We start from the raw sequence: 16,456 nt of genomic DNA, 5'->3' as shown, positions 1-16,456 counted from the left end.
ACAGGGCAGAGAATTTGGACTTCTTTTCAGTATCGAGAGGGAGAGGGAATGGTGTGGGGGGAGGAGAAGAGGAGTAGGGATAGGGGGAGGGGAGTGGGGGGAGGGGGCAATATTTGGGAGGAGGGGAGGGAAATGGGAAATGGGGAGCAGGTGGAAATTTTAATTAAAAAAGAATTTAAAAAAATCAGATACAGTGTGGTACATCTATATTTCCAGCACCCATCTGCCAGGATGGATGGACGGTTGAGAAAGGAGACTGTCTCCTGGAAGCTCACAAAACCACCGGCCTGGACCATGCAGCAGCAGCAAAAACCAGAGAGGAAAAATGGACTCCTAGAAGTTGTCCTCTGACCTCTACATGTGTGCAATAGCTCACAAGTACCAGCAGCCACACCCAAATAACAGACTAATGGTTGGGTCCAGTATCACCACATAGGCTACGGGGCGGGGGGGGGGGCACAATAGACCTGAGCTAAGCCCAAAAAAGAAAAGCAACGTGAACAGTAAATGCCCCAGATTTCATTTATTCAAAGTACACCCATACAATAAAAAAGTATTAATTATTGATGGTACAAGTTCAAGATAGAGACTGTTAATAAAAAGTAAAAATAATAGTTACAGCAAGATGTTTCAGTGGGTAAAGGTAATTAATGATCACCAAGCCTGACAATCCAAGTTCAAACCCCAGGATCCACATGGTGTGAGATCACTGACTCTTCTGACAGCCAATGCACCTAGCAGCATGAGTACATAAATACATACAAAATAAATGAATGTACAGCTTAATAATAAACTGCCCTCTTCTAGTATGCAGTTAATTCTACAGAAAATTCCACAAAATTGTGGGTATACAAGTTCATACAGGCACTGACCAAACACAGGCACATGTGTACACATACACACACACACACACACACACACACACATATCCCATACTCATGCCCATTTATATAATCACCCTACTATTACCATGGCTGGAAGTTAAGGATTTTACTGGACTCCCACAATAAATGGAATATCATTGACTTAATTTCCCATAAACTTTCTAATAATTTGGTAAAATGTGTCTTATATTATATTCTATAAAAACACTTCTGAAATTAGTCAAGGTTAACCTGAAATGAAATTCATGTTTAACAAGACAAATATAAACAAGTGTGCTTATCATTATTAATTTGTGACTAACTTTCCTCATGCATAATAATGTCTGTTATGTCTAAACAATGCATAACTAGATTGTTTTCTGTAATATTAATCAGGTGATACGCAATTTGATGGCACATAAAAAGAACTTCAAGTAGATACAAATAAATTTTATTTTGGAATATACTAGTAAGCTAGGAACTCTTTTCTCAGTAAACCGTGTTCTATAAAACCGCACCCGTAAAACCTGTGGTATGAGTCATGTAGTCTATATGCTGAGTCTGTCCTGTTAGGACCTTCCTTCATTCAGAACACACATAGGGCATCCCCACCCATGAACTGAGGACGTGACTGATCTGTGATATAGTAATACTTTCCCAATTGTGGCATTCCAAAACCTTCTCTTCAATATGAGTTGAGAGACAAAGGCCTCGCCCTCGTAGCATGACTATACAGACCACAGAAGATACTGGGGTTCAACCTGAAGATAAGAAAAGCAAAGCAGTCAAGCCATGAGAGAGCCTCTATGAAATCTTCACACTGAAAAGAGAGCGAGTTCCCGTCTCCTCCCATCTTACACTCTCTAGTGCTGGGATTGAAAGCAAGCACCACCACCGCCTGGCCTCTTTGGCTGACTAGTGTGGCTGCTGGGATTAAAGATGTGTGCTACCACTGCCTGGCCTCTTTGGCTGACTAGTGTGGCTGCTGAGATTAAAGGTGTGCCCCACCACTGTCTGGCCTGTATGGCTGACTAGCGTGGCTGCTGGGATTAAAGGTGTGCCCCACCACCGCCTGGCCTCTACAGCTGACTAGTTGTGGCTGCTGGGATTAAAGGTGTGTGCCACCACCGCCTGGCCTCTATGGGTGACTAGTGTGGCTGCTGAGATTAAAGGTGTGTCCCACCACTGCCTGGCCTGTATGGCTGACTAGAGTGGCTAACTTTGCACTCTGATTCAGGAAAGCTTTGTTAGATCATAAAAAGTATCCCTATCCACCCTACCATGAGACGTGTGATGTCTAGAAAGTGAACCTGCTACTGAAAGCTGCTCCCCACTCAGAGCACAAAGGGTCTCTCCCGGGTGACGTCATTTGCTCATCTGTCCGCGCAGCGCATTGGGAAGCAAGACCGTGTAATCTGACGGCATGCTCAGTCTTAACATTCCTAAGGCTTGTCCTCAGTGTGCGTCTGTACATGGGACGTCAGCTCGGCCTTGTGCAAGAACACTTTCCCACACCTCTCACAGACGAAAGGCGCTTGCTTCCTGTGAATCAGCTTATGCTTAGAGAAAACCGACCTGCTCCGGAAGGTTTTCCCACAGTGAGTGCACACGTAAGGTCTCTCTCCTGTGTGAATTCGCTCGTGCTCTTGGAGTTGGACTTTAGTACAAAAGGCTTTCCAACAGTTGCTACATTTGTAAGGTCTCTCTCCCGTGTGAATTAAAAGATGCACCTTCAGTTCAGATGGAGAACAAAATGATTTCCCACAAAAATTGCATTTGTAAGGCTTCTCAAGCAGATGAATTTTTTCATGTCTGCTCAGTGTTGACAATTGTTTGAAGGCCTTTCCACACACAGAGCACACGTAAGGCCTCTCCCCTGTGTGAATTCGAGAATGAGCCTTCAGTTGAGATGTTTTACTAAATGATTTCCCACAATCAAGACATTTACAGGGCTTCTCTCCCGTGTGGATCTGATAATGGGATTTCAGTTGGGACGGATAATTAAACAGCTTCCCACAGTCAGGGCACTTGTAAGGCTTCTCGCCAATGTGAAGCTGCTGATGGGATGTCAAAGTCGACTCCTGGAGGCCTGGCTCACATTTCTGAGAGACGAAAGGCCTCTCTTTAGTGTGAATTAACTGATGTTTACGAAAAGATGACCTGCTACTGAAGGCTTTCCCACATTCAGCGCACACAAAGGGTCTCTCCCCTGTGTGAATCCGCTCGTGCTCCTGGACTTGCTCCTTAGTGGAGAAGGCTTTCCCACAGTGGCTGCATTTGTAAGGTCTCTCTCCTGTGTGAACACGAGAATGTGCTTTTAGTTGGGACATTTTACTGAACAGTTTCCAACACTCGCGGCATTTGTAAGGCTTCTCCCCTGTGTGATTCTGATAGTGCACTTTCAGCTCACACGGAAAGTTAAAGGACTTCCCACACTCGTGGCATTTGTAAGGCTTCTCCCCGGTGTGGCTGTGGCAGTGCACCTTCAGCTGGGACGGGTAATTAAAGGACTTGCCGCACTCCCTGCAGCTGTAAGGCTTCTCCCCAGGGTGAAGCTTCTCGTGTCTGTCTAGTATTGACTTCTGGTTGAAGGCCTTTCCACACTGAGAACACACATAAGGCTTCTCCCCTGTGTGAATCCGCTGATGCACCTTGAGTTTGGCTGTTTTGCTGAATGACTTTCCACATTCGTGGCATTCATAAGGCTTCTCGCCTGTGTGACTTTGACGATGCACCTTCAGCTGGGATGGAAATTTAAAGGACTTTCCACAGTCATTGCATTTGTAAGGCTTCTCTCCATTGTGACTTTGTTTATGCGACATCAACTCTGACTTACGTAAGAAGGCCTTCCCACATTTGTCACAGATAAAAGGCGTGTGATTCTTGTGAATCAATTCATGTTCATAGAGAGCTGACCTGTCTCTGAAGGCTTTTCCACACAGTGTGCACACAGACGGTTTCTCCTCTGTGTGAATTTGCTCATGCTCTTGGAGCGCAGCCTTAGTACCAAAGGTTTTCTCACAGTGGCTGCATTTGTAAGGCTCCCCTCCAATGTGACCTGGATGATCCACCTTCAGCTGGAATGGATAACTTGATGAATCCGACACATAAAGGAGGGCCTTCCCACCACTGAACGAAACAAGAGGTCTGTCCAAAGTGAGAGTGATCTCAGGTTTGGGCAGAGATATAGCATAGAGTGCTTCCCCGCACCGAGGGCCTTGATCTGCTTTCTCCTGAGAATGGTTTTCATGTACCGGTGGTTGTTGATAGCTGAGAACTTCTCCACTCCCAGTACTTCTGCACGATTCTCTTCCATGAGCAGCCACACAGTCAGCATTACAAGAGCCTCGTATCAGGAGCTGACTGGACGCGACAATGTTAATAAGCTGCTCGGTGACACTGTTTTCATTCTGACCATTTGCTCCGAGGTTTAGCTCCAAACTTTTTGGAAGTAAGCAATATTGTGGAAGATTCTCTTGTGTAGAAATGAGGTAGGGTCCCAAAGGAATGGTTTCCCTGGGCTTTTGATATTCATGTCCACTATCTGTGTTCAGAGTTTTCTTGAGGAAGGTGACAGGAGGCAAGGGTAGAATCTGGTTTTGTTTATCTCTCGGAGCAGTATCAGAATCCTGCCGTAGTTCTTGCAAAAGTGAACACCACAAACCATTTCTTGTGACTTCACTGGCCATATCACTATGAACTGAAGCTTTCTCAGATACTTTCTGTGGTGAGGTTTCAATTTCTGATTTTTCTAGGAACATAAAGAGATGAAAGAATAAACAGAGCGAAGAGGATGAAGGATGAACAATGCAGAGGGGCTGTGACTGAATATGAATGCCTAAATCAGTTACTGATGGTGCTGATGATGCTGACAATCAGTAAAAGGAAGCTAATCACAACTGTACACAGTGGGGATCACCTACATGGATCAGAGGATGAAGCATATAGACTATCCAGCTGAATTTTTAAGATAGAAATATATAAACATGATAAAAACTTCAGTGATATTTCATTTATATTTTAAAAAATAAAGCTTGCCTGAAGTTCAGAGAGTAAAACAGCCACACTGGCCAGTCTTACAGACCAGACCACAATAACACACACCTTAATCCCAGTAGCCACATTAGTTTGCCATAGAAACGGGGAAGTGCAGGCCTTTTATCCCAGTGGTAGACACCTTTAATCCCAGGACCAGAGAGGAATATAAGATGGAAGGAGACAGCTCTTAAGACACAATCTCATTCTGAGATTCCTGGAAGCAGGATCGCCATTTTGGAGTGAGGTCAAGGCAAGTGCCAGTGGCTGGCTGTTTTACTTTTCTGACCCTTTAAGCTGAACCCCAATTTCTATCTCTGAGTTTTTATCAATTGCACTACAAAGAACATCAGAAAGTTACTGAATCTTACATAATAGAAATTAGCTGCATGTTCCTAACTAAATGTATCAAAACCCAAAATAACATCTTTGCTGCAATAACATTTTAATTGATGTCTTAAGTGGAATCCATAAATCACATAAGGAAAACTTAACCTAAATAAGAAAGTCCCAGACATGGTAGCACAGGCCTTTAATCTCAGCAGTTGGGAGGCAGAGGCAGGTGGATCTCTATAAGTACAAAACAGCCTGATCGACAAAGTGAGTTCTAGGACAGCTAGGGTTACATAGAGCCCTGCCTGAAAAATAACAGTAATAACCAAAAAATACATAAGTAAAATACCACAGAAATAAACAAATAATGGAAGAAGGAGATGGTCTGTACTGATGCGGATGGGGTTAAGAAAAATAACTTGTGCATTCAAAAAGGAAAATGGGTAGGAGCCCCAAAATAATAAAACAAATTAAAGCACCAAAAGAAAATAGTTCAGAAGAGAAGGATAATCAGCCAGACAAAAAAAAAAAAAAAAGACTTTCTAACTTGAATGACGTATATTCCAGTTTCTGCCTTCCCAAAATGAAGGAAACGAATCCTCTTGCAGGAATGTTCTCATCTAAACAAGACAGCAGAGACTATAAGGTCAGGGACCAAGAAACCATGACAACACAGTGAGAACTACACATTTAGTCAGGCGGTGGTGGCGCACGCCTTTAATCCCAGCACTTGGGAGGCAGAGGCAGGCGGATCTCTGTGAGTTCGAGACCAGCCTGGTCTACAAGAGCTAGTTCCAGGACAGGCTCCAAAACCACAGAGAAACCCTGTCTCAAAAGACAAAAAAAAAAAAAAAAAAAAAAAAAGAAGGAACAGAGCCTTTAAGGCAAACCTGCCACAGAATGAGAAGAGAAACATACAGAACACCAAGCCTAAGGTGCCACAACTAAGGGGAAGAGATGGACCAGCACAGGAAAGGGGAAAAAAAAAAAAAAAAATCAATAAACTCAGAGACAGACAGGAAAAGCAAAGACAGACACAAAATAAACAATAATAAGAACCCCAAGGACAATATGCTAATTCAAAAGTCAGTGGTTAGAACACACAAATTACAACAAGTACTTCCTCCATGACTTGGACAATGTAGTAGTAACCAACTTGACTAATGTCAGATGCTCACGAACAAGTGTGTATTTACACATGGGGGTGTAACTGGTCATCATTAGTAGAAAATGGATGAGTTAGTTCACTTAGGTTCATTCATGTCTATGGTCAGAGAAGCTGGTCCCACAAACTCACCTTTCATAAAGAAAGTCTCACATTGCCTTACACCAATAATAAATGGATTTCAGAATTAACCTCAAAAACTCCAAAGAGAAAACAGCATAAAGGTGACCACCACTGGGGACTTGGTGAGACAAACTGACAAAGGCCTCATGAAATCTACCCCCACCTGGGAGGCAATGGCTCACCTGGACACTGCTGGCCTGGGAATTCAGTCTTCCCTGCCTGTGCCTCCTTTCCTTTTTCCATCCTAAAGATGACTCCGGGGCTGGGAATGGGGTATCCTGTTAACCAAAAGCATATTGGATTTTTGGGTTATTTCTTGTCTTTAGATGATACAATGAAGCTCGGCACTGCCTCACTGCTAAAACCAAGTCAACATTTTCTATTTTGTATAACTAATACTTGTAGATACACAAAAGAAATGAAACATCAGGGCAAATAAAGCAAACACACACAGGGGGTAGGAGTGGGGCCACTTCTGAAACCCCACCATGTTTTATAGAGAGAAGGAAGGAAACCTCAATGGATCCCCAGGTGACTGTGCTCACCCACTGCCAAGAGGTGGCTGTAGATCTCCAGCATCACGTCCTGGTACAGGCGTCGCTGGGCAGAGTCCAGGTGCTGCCACTCCTCCTGGCTGAAGTCCACAGTCACATCCTCAAAGGACATCCATCTCTGTAACAACGTACCACAGTTCAGAGTGAACGACTCGTCATTGGAAAACAGGAAAGTTTGCATAAGGTTAGGTTTTCAATGATGGCGCGCTGCATTTCCCGTTAAGTTGGGGGACAGAGCACTTACAAAGCCCTCAATCCTGCCGTCCCTCACACAGTCACATTTCCAAGTACACTAGAAAAGAATTCTGTTCAACACTCTAAGGAAGAGTACATGGCCCAATGCTGACTGAGCAACCATATTCCAGGTGAGAGTTAGCTGGGCCCACTGGACTCAACATTAAGAAACAGGCATTTAGAAGCTGCTTTGCTAAAAGTATTAACTCCTCACTTGGGAACTAAATGCCAACTAAGAGCCTGGCATCTCTACTTCATTGTGTGTCTGTCTCCTTGGCTCTGGGCCACCTACTGACATCTGTACATGAGCACATGCTCCTCAGGGAGCACCAGTCTAAACATCCCAACCCCCTTCAGCGATAAAGGGACAAAGATTGGTCACTGTTCTTGTCCTTAAATATTCTTCCTGAGGCTGTGCCATGAGCAGAAGTAATTACCCTACAAGAACCCTGTTCTCGTAATAGGGACTTCTTAGTTATACTTGTGGCTGCTTACTAATCAGCTGTGAAAACAAGACCCCTACCACCTGGGTCCTAGCACCAAAAAACAAACAAACAACAACAAAATTTCCTTTTCTTCCTCTTCCTCTCTCCAAAGAGAGCCTTATTCTATGGCCTCAGCAGCCTGGAACTTGTTGCATAAATCAGGATGGTCTAGGACTGCCTCTGGGTATATAATATTTTCTCAAGATGTTTCTATTAAGTATTTTGTAGAGGTGAAGAGAAAACTAATAAGAGAATATACCTGCATTTTATCTTATTGGCACTTCTTTCTCTCTGTATACCTGTACAATGCATTTCATAAAACTCCTGATACCACCTAGGAAAAGAATCCTCACACGAAAATATTTTAATTCACCAACCATAGACACAGATGACATTATTTGAACAAGGCAACTAAAAAAGAAAAAAGAAAACAAAACCTCTCACATAGCTACTGCTAATAATGCAACCTTCACTCCCTCTTCTGAAGCCCCCACATGCTGTAGATGTCTCTCTGCCCCTCGGCTTCAGTTGATACAGACACCTCTTGAAACCATTTTCAAGCCAACTCAGGATCCTTGGTCCACCTGAGTAGAGCTTGTGATGGTCACTAACTAATGTAAGAAGACCTGTCTTAATTTTAGACAAGCCCATGCTCTGAGCATGACTATAGAAGGCGGGGCAAGGGGAATTAGAGAGATGACAGCAGTTTAGAACATCTGTTGCTCTTGCAGAGTACCTGGGTTCAAGTCCCAGTGCCTACGTGGTGGCTCACAACCAGCTATAACTCCAGTCCCAGAGGATCTGATGCTTTCTTCTGGTCTCCAAAGAACCAGGCACACACACTGTACACACACATGCAAGCAAAACATTCATCACACATGATATGGACTCTTCAAATTACACAGTCCACAATGCTGAGTCTCCCTTGGCCAATGACAGGTACACGCATGTGTCACCATCATGTTTAGATTTAATGACCAGCTTCCTAGAAATATAAGAATGGGAATTCATGCTAAAGGACAGCATCGGCAACTTAGCCAAATTCAGAATTTGTCACAGTCTAAAGGATAACCCAAAGTTCTTCAAGAAATGATTAACATGGGGGAGAAAAATTAAGAGATTAAAAGAGACTAACATGCTTTTTAGTTAAGCTGGCTGTGTGAGCACTGGCTGGACCTCGAGAGGAAGACTCCACAAAGGAAGTATGATCAAGAACAAATGACTTTAAGGATAATGGTTATGTTAAGTAGGTTATTATCTCAGAGATAAAAACCAACACACAGAAAAGAGTGTAGGTTCTAATATTTGGGTCACAAATAACCTAGCAATGGAAAAGAAATAGGATGGGACCTATGCTGATGACCACTCAGAGAAGGGCCACTCTTTCACTCACGGATGAAAATCCTAATACTACAACACTGATGATCTGAAGGTCCCCACATGTGTAGCGGGGCACAGGGCTATTTCTTTCTAGGCCTTCAAGTACTTCTCACAGATCTTCCAGGCTGACACTAGTGACACTTTTACTTTGTATTAAAATTCTCTACACTAAAATGGAAGGCATATTACTGTAACCATAATGGATAATTCCAGAAGTACTTCGTTGTGCCGGAAGCAAAGGCCTGTATTTTGAGATCTGCATTTTGGTTACAGCCATCTTAAGCTCACAAGTTAAGAAAAATATTTATCTCTATCCCCTCGGCAGGGTCGAGGAAATCAACCTGGTATCTTATCTCCTAGCAGAGACCTGCAGGCACCAGGCTCCGGAACTCATTAGCATTCTCCTTGGTTAGTCAACAATTACAGACCCTCAGTATTTACTTATCAGCTAGGAATGTCTCTGGACCTGAGTTCCAGCAGACCTGAGCTTCCTGACACCCTTCCCCTCCCCACTTTGCCCGTTTGCTATATAACAGCTTCTGAGAAAGAATAAAGGGAAAGGCTCGATCAGAAATCCTGTCTTGCTGTCATTTCTCGTGTCTCTTGTCTCCTTTCATTCCTCTCCACTAGGTTTATCAGGGGGCCCCATTCGTATCCCGCGGGTCGGGATACCACTGAAATGTCTAATGGAGAAAATATCAATGATAATATTACTATGAGAAATTTCCTTTGGAGCATTGAACAATGTATTAAAAATTGTTGCCTTCTCTGGTAGAATGCCTGCAGCCAGGTTAGTGACACACTTTAATTTCACCACTCTGAAGACAGTTGGCAGGTGGATCTCTGGGAGTTTGAGACCAGCTGGGCCTACATAGTAAGTCTCAGGACAATCAGGGCAACATAGAGAAACCCTGCCTCAAAACCAAACCAAGCCCCCCAGAATGCACGCACCCCCCAAATTTCTATCAACCTTTGGTAGATGATCAGTTCTGAGAGTAGTCTTCACGACTGGGACTTTAAGAACACATGACAACAGACCTCACCAGACAACCACTTCGCCTTAGTGAGTGGGGAAAGCAGGGGAGACTCCGACTCAAACAAGCACAGTAGAGTTCAGGGTCAGCCTCAGTTACACAGCACAGAAACTGCCTTGGCCTGTTGATAGGGCAGAACTTAGTTAGGTGGGGAAAGCTAGGCTGAATGCTGGGAGAAAGAGGGCGAAGTCAGGGAGAAGCCATGGAGCCACTGCCAGAGACAGACATGCTGAAACTTTGCCGGTAAGCCACTGCCACGTGGTGATACACAGATTAACAGAGCTGGGTTAAACTAATATGTAAGAATTAGCCAATAAGAAGCTAGAGCTAATGGGCCAAGCAGTGATTTAATTAATACAGTTTCTGTGTGTTTATTTCAGGAGTCTTGGCAGCTGGGAAATGAACAAGCAGCTTCCTTACAACATTTAACAAAAAGGAAAAAAATAATATTTAACAGTACAAAAAATTCAGAAGGAACAAAAACAGATAACTGAAAAAGCAAAACTGAACAGCAAAATAATGTTAAACAATAAAAATATAAGTCAAAAAGATATATGAAACATAAAGAAAAATCAGAAGCAAAGTTCCTAAAAAATACTAAAACATATGTAAACAGCAACAAAAAACAAAGAAGGAAAAGAGAGAAGCCAGGTGTGATGATGGATGCTTGCAGTCTGAGTCCACAGAAGGTGAAAGCAGGAGGATGAGGAGTTCAAGGCAAGTGTCAGCTACAGAGGGAGTTTGTAGCTAGTTTGGGCTGAGAGATGGCTCAGCAGTTAAGTGCACTGCCTGAGTTCAATTCCCAGCAAACACATGGTGGCTCACAACCATCTGTAATGAGACTGGCGCCCTTTTGAGGAAGAGACCTGGTCAATCATCCTCACGAAACCCAACATGGACAAGTTCAAGAGAACCACCATATACGGGCTGCCCATGCCTGCTTCAGCATCGCCAGGGCATAGATTTCATTTTCATATCAAGAAATACAGAAGATAACCAGATTCGCTGAACATAGCAGACAATGAGGACTACTGAGAACTCAAGAACAATGGCAATGGGCTTTTGATCCTACTGCACGTACTGGCTGTGTGGGAGCCTAGGCAGTTTGGATGCTCACCTTCCCAGACCTGGATGGAGGCGGGTGGTCCTTGGACTTCCCACAGGGCAGGGAACCCTGATTGCTCTTTGGGCTGATGACGGAGGCGGACTTGATTGGGGGAGGGGGAGGGAAATGGGAGGCGGCGGGGAAGAAGCAGAAATCTTTAAGAAATAAATAAATAAATAAATAAATAAATAAATAAATAAATAAATAAAAGAAATACAGAAGACTGGGAGTAAGGAAGAAAAAGAACAATGACCAAATAACTAGATGATCAAGAAGTAAATGAACATCCACATATTTATAAATATAGAAATTAAGAGAGCACAAACGCCCCTCCCCCAGCTCCTGCTGCAGGGCTTTCTTTCCTACACACGCGCCCCCACCCCCACCCCCCAAGCCTGCCTTGTCTGCAAGGTCCTTTGCTGTGGAACAGTTTCCTGCCCTTTCACTAAGGCTACCAACCCAGCGCAGTGAGTGCCTGACTAGAGGGCAGACCTCAAGGTCCCCGCCAGGGAACGCGGGCCCCTGCTGCTGGGGCTGCAGTGTCTGCTGTGCTCTCCTGGACCTGCTCTGCCTGCCCCCTACTTCCCTTGGTCCCTGGCTCATTGGGGCTACCAGGAGTTCCTGTGTAGGTGCCGAGAAGTTCCATCTGGACGGGTGAGTGTGTGCTATCCTGGGGCGTACTGTCCCGGTAGAGAGCACAAACCCCCCTACACTAAGGCTACCCAACCAGAGCAGTGAGTGCCTGCCTAGTGGGCAGGCCTCAGCAACCCCTGAAAGGGAGCGCAGGCACCTCCAGCTTGTACTGCAGTGTCACCTGTGTTCTACTCGACCCCGCCCGACCCCCTGCATTTGCCCTTCTTTCCGCGGGTCATTGGAATACCAAGCATCCCTGTTTTGGTGTTGAGGAGTTCATCTGGTAGGGAACGGTTCCTGCCCCTTCACTGAGGAGATACACCCAGAGAGTTAGTCACAGCAAAGACTGGTCCAAGACACCAGGCCTCTCCTGGCTCCATTTGAAGGAAAAGATGGGCAGGTGCCAACACAAGAATTCCCCCAACAACTTGAAAGGCAACGTGACATCACCAGAATCCAGGAATCCCGAAATGAGAAGTGTACACCCTAATACAGAAGAATTAGAAGAATTCGACTCAAAAGTGAATTATATGAAAATAATAGAGGACCTTAAACAGGAGGTGAAAAACTGCCATAATCAATTAGAGATTACAAGCAAAAAGGTAAAGGAAATGAATAAATCTCTCAAAGATACCCAAGAAAACCAAGAGAAACAAGAAAAAGTAATCAAACAGGTAAGGGAAACGGTTCAAGACCTGAAGAATGAAGTGGAAGTAATAAAGAAAACACAAACCGAGGGAAGGATGGAGATGGAAAATTTGAATAAACGAACAGGAACTACAGAGACAAGTACCACCAACAGATTACAAGAGATAGAAGAAAGAATCTCAGACACTGAAGATACCATAGGGAAAATAAACACTCTCATCAAAGAAAACAGCATAACCAACAAACTCTCATCACAAAACATTCAGGAAATCTGGGACACAATAAAAAGACCAAACCTAAGAATAATAGGGATAGAAGAAGGAGAAGAAGTACAGCTCAATGGTCTAGAAAATATATTTAATAAAATTATAGAAGAAACTTTCCCAACCTTAAGAAAGATATTCCTTTGAAGGTCCAAGAAGCATACAGAACACCGAATCGACTAGATCAAAAAAAAAAAAAAAAACAAAAAACAAAACATCTCCTAGTCATATAATAATCAAAACACAAAACATACAGAATAAAGAAAGAATATTAAGAGCTGCAAAGGAAAAAGGTCAAGTTACCTATAAAGGTAAACCTATCAGACTTACACCTGATTTCTCTATGGAAACCATGAAAGCCAGAAGATCCTGGATAGATGTACTGCAGAAACTAAGAGACCATGGATGCAAGCCCAGACTACTATACCCAGCCAAGCTTTCGTTCACTATAAATGGAGAAAACAAAGTTTTCAAGGATAAAAACAAATTTAAACAATACGTAGCCACAAATCCAGCCCTTCAGAAAGTAATAGAAGGAAAATCACAAACCAAGGAGTCCAACAATGCCCACAATAACTCAGACATCTAATGAGCCTTCACTAGCACAACGTGAAGAAGGGAAACACACAAACTCTACTACCAAAAGAAGAAAGAAAGAAAGGAAAAATGACCGGAGTTAACAACCACTGGTCATTAATATCACTTAAAATCAATGGACTCAACTCACCTATAAAGAGGCACAGGCTAAGAGATTGGATAAGAAAACAGGATCCTACTGCACCTACTGGCTTTATGGGAGCCTAGGCAGTTTGGATGCTCACCTTACTAGACGTGGATGGAGGTGGGTGGTCCTTGGACTTCCCACAGGGCAGGGAACCCTAATTGCTCTTAGGGCTGACGAGGGAGGGGGACTTGATTGGGGGCAGGGGGAGGGAAATGGGAGGCGGTGGCGGGGAGGAGGCAGAAATCTTTAATAAATAAAAAAAAAAAAAGAAAAGAAAACAGGATCCAACATTCTGCTGCTTACAAGAAACACACCTCAACCACAAAGACAGACATCTACTCAGAATAAAGGGCTGGGAAAAGGTTTATCAAGCAAACGGACCTAAGAAACAAGCAGGTGTGGCCATACTAATTTCTAAGAAAGTTGACTTCAAACTAAAATCAATCAAAAGAGATGGAGAGGGACATTTTTTACTCATAACAGGAACAATTCACCAGGATGAAGTCTCAATCCTGAATATATATGCCCCTAATATAAAAGCACCCACTTATGTAAAAGAAACGTTACTAAAACTCAAGGCAGTCATCAAACCACACACACTAATAATAGGAGATCTCAACACTCCTCTCTCACCAATGGACAGGTCAATCAGACAGAAACCTAACAGAGAAATAAGAGGATTAAGGGAGGTAATGAATCAAATGGACTTAACAGACATCTATAGAACATTTCACTCAAATAAGAAAGAATATACCTTCTTCTCTGCAGCTCATGGAACCTTCTCGAAAATTGACCACATACTCGGTAACAAAGCAAACCTACACAGTTACAAAAAAATATCGGTAACCACCTGTATCTTATCAGATCACCATGGATTAAAGTTAGAATTCAACAACAATGCTATCCCCAGAAAGCCTATGAACTCATGGAAACTGGACAGTCAACTACTGAACCACACCTGGATCAAGGAAGAAATAAAGAAAGAAATTAAAGTCTTTCTTGAATTCAATGAAAACAAAGACTCAACATACTCAAACCTATGGGACACTATGAAAGCAGTGCTAAGAGGAAAGTTCATAGCATTAAGTGCCCACTTAAAGAAAACGGAGAAAGCACACATTGGAGACTTAATAGCCCACCTGAAAGCTTTAGAAAAAAAAGAAGCAGACTCACCTAGGAGAAGTAGAAGACTGGAAATAATCAAATTGAGGGCTGAAATCAACAAAATAGAAACACAGAAAACAATCCAAAGAATCAATGAAACAAGAAGCTGGTTCTTGGAGAAAGTCAATAAGATTGAAAAACCCCTATCCAAACTAATCAAACGGCGGAGAGAGAATACGCAAATTAACAAAATCAGAAACGAAAAGGGAGACATAACCACAGACACAGACGAAATTCAGAGAATCATTAGATCTTACTACAAAAACCTGTATGCCACAAAATTGGAAAATGTTAAAGAAATGGACACTTTTTTAGATAAGTACCATATACCAAAGTTAAACCAGGACCAGGTGAACAATCTAAATAGACCTGTTAGTCACGAAGAATTAGAAGTTGTTATAAAAAACCTCCCCACCAAAAAAAGCCCAGGTCCAGACGGCTTCAATGCAGAATTCTACCAGAACTTCCAAGAAGACCTAATACCTATACTCCTTAATGTATTTCACAATATTGAAACAGAGAAGTCATTGCCAAATTCCTTTTATGAAGCTGAAGTTACTCTGATACCAAAACCACACAAAGACACAACCAAGAAAGAGAACTACAGGCCAATCTCACTCATGAACGTCGACACAAAAATCCTCAACAAAATACTGGCAAACCGAATCCAAGAACACATTAGAAAAATTATCCATTATGATCAAGTAGGCTTCGTCCCAGAGATGCAGGGCTGGTTCAACATACGAAAATCTATCAATGTAATCCATCATATAAATAATCTGAAAGAAAAAAACCATATGATCATTTCATTAAATGCGGAAAAAACATTTGACAAAATTCAACATCCCTTTATGATAAAGGTCTTAGAGAGATTTGGAATACAAGGGTCGTTCCTAAGTATAATAAATGCTATTTATAGCAAGCCGTCAGCTAACATCAAATTAAATGGAGAGAAACTCAAAGCTATTCCACTAAAATCAGGAACACGACAAGGTTGTCCACTCTCTCCATACCTCTTTAATACAGTGCTTGAAATTCTAGCAATAGCAATGAGACAACATAAGGGGATCAAAGGGATTCAAATTGGAAAGGAAGAAGTTAAACTTTCATTATTTGCAGACGATATGATAGTGTACATAAGCGACCCCAAAAACTCCAACAAAGAACTCCTTCAGCTGATAAACACCTTTAGTAGCGTTGCAGGATACAAGATCAATTCCAAAAAAATCAGTTGCCCTCCTATACACAAAGGATAAGGAAGCAGAGATGGAAATCAGAGAAGCATCACCCTTCACGATAGCCACAGATAGCATAAAATATCTTGGGGTAACTCTAATCAAGGAAGTAAAGGATCTACTTGACAAGAACTTTAAGTCAATGAAGAAAGAAATTGAGGAGGATACCAGAAAATGGAAGGATCTCCCTTGCTCTTGGATTGGGAGGATCAACATAGTAAAAATGGCAATTCTACCAAGGGCAATTTATAGATTCAATGCAATCCCCATTAAAATCCCATCAAATTCTTCACAGATCTTGAGAGGACAATAATCAACTTTATATGGAGAAACAAAAAACCCAGGATAGCCAAAACAATCTTATATAATAAAGGATCGTCTGGAGGCATTACCATCCCGGACCTCAAACTCTATTACAGAGCCTCAGTATTGAAAACAGCTTGGTATTGGCATAAAAACAGAGAAGTCGAATGGAACC

At 42.6% G+C, this 16,456-nt stretch overlaps 1 protein-coding gene across 3 annotated transcripts in view; it reads right to left on the bottom strand.

The window, feature by feature from the left end:
- Window positions 1-508: 508 nt before the first annotated feature.
- Window positions 509-16,456, bottom strand: part of LOC130865479 (zinc finger protein 271-like) — a 28,375-nt gene continuing 12,427 nt past the window's right edge. For all 3 annotated transcript variants that reach the window (XM_057756552.1, XM_057756553.1, XM_057756554.1), the window contains exons 3-5: window positions 7,065-7,191; window positions 6,702-6,797; window positions 509-4,614 (exon numbers count right to left, since the gene is read on the bottom strand). In XM_057756552.1, the coding sequence (XP_057612535.1) occupies window positions 2,306-4,614; window positions 6,702-6,797; window positions 7,065-7,191 (2,532 nt within the window). In that variant the 3' untranslated portion in view covers window positions 509-2,305. The remainder of the gene's footprint in view (window positions 4,615-6,701; window positions 6,798-7,064; window positions 7,192-16,456) is intronic.

This window comes from Chionomys nivalis, chromosome 23, assembly GCF_950005125.1.
Source record: "Chionomys nivalis chromosome 23, mChiNiv1.1, whole genome shotgun sequence".
Lineage (NCBI taxonomy): Eukaryota > Metazoa > Chordata > Mammalia > Rodentia > Cricetidae > Chionomys > Chionomys nivalis.
Note: the sequence above shows the minus strand (reverse complement) of the source record. Positions and strands in the feature narration are given on the sequence as shown.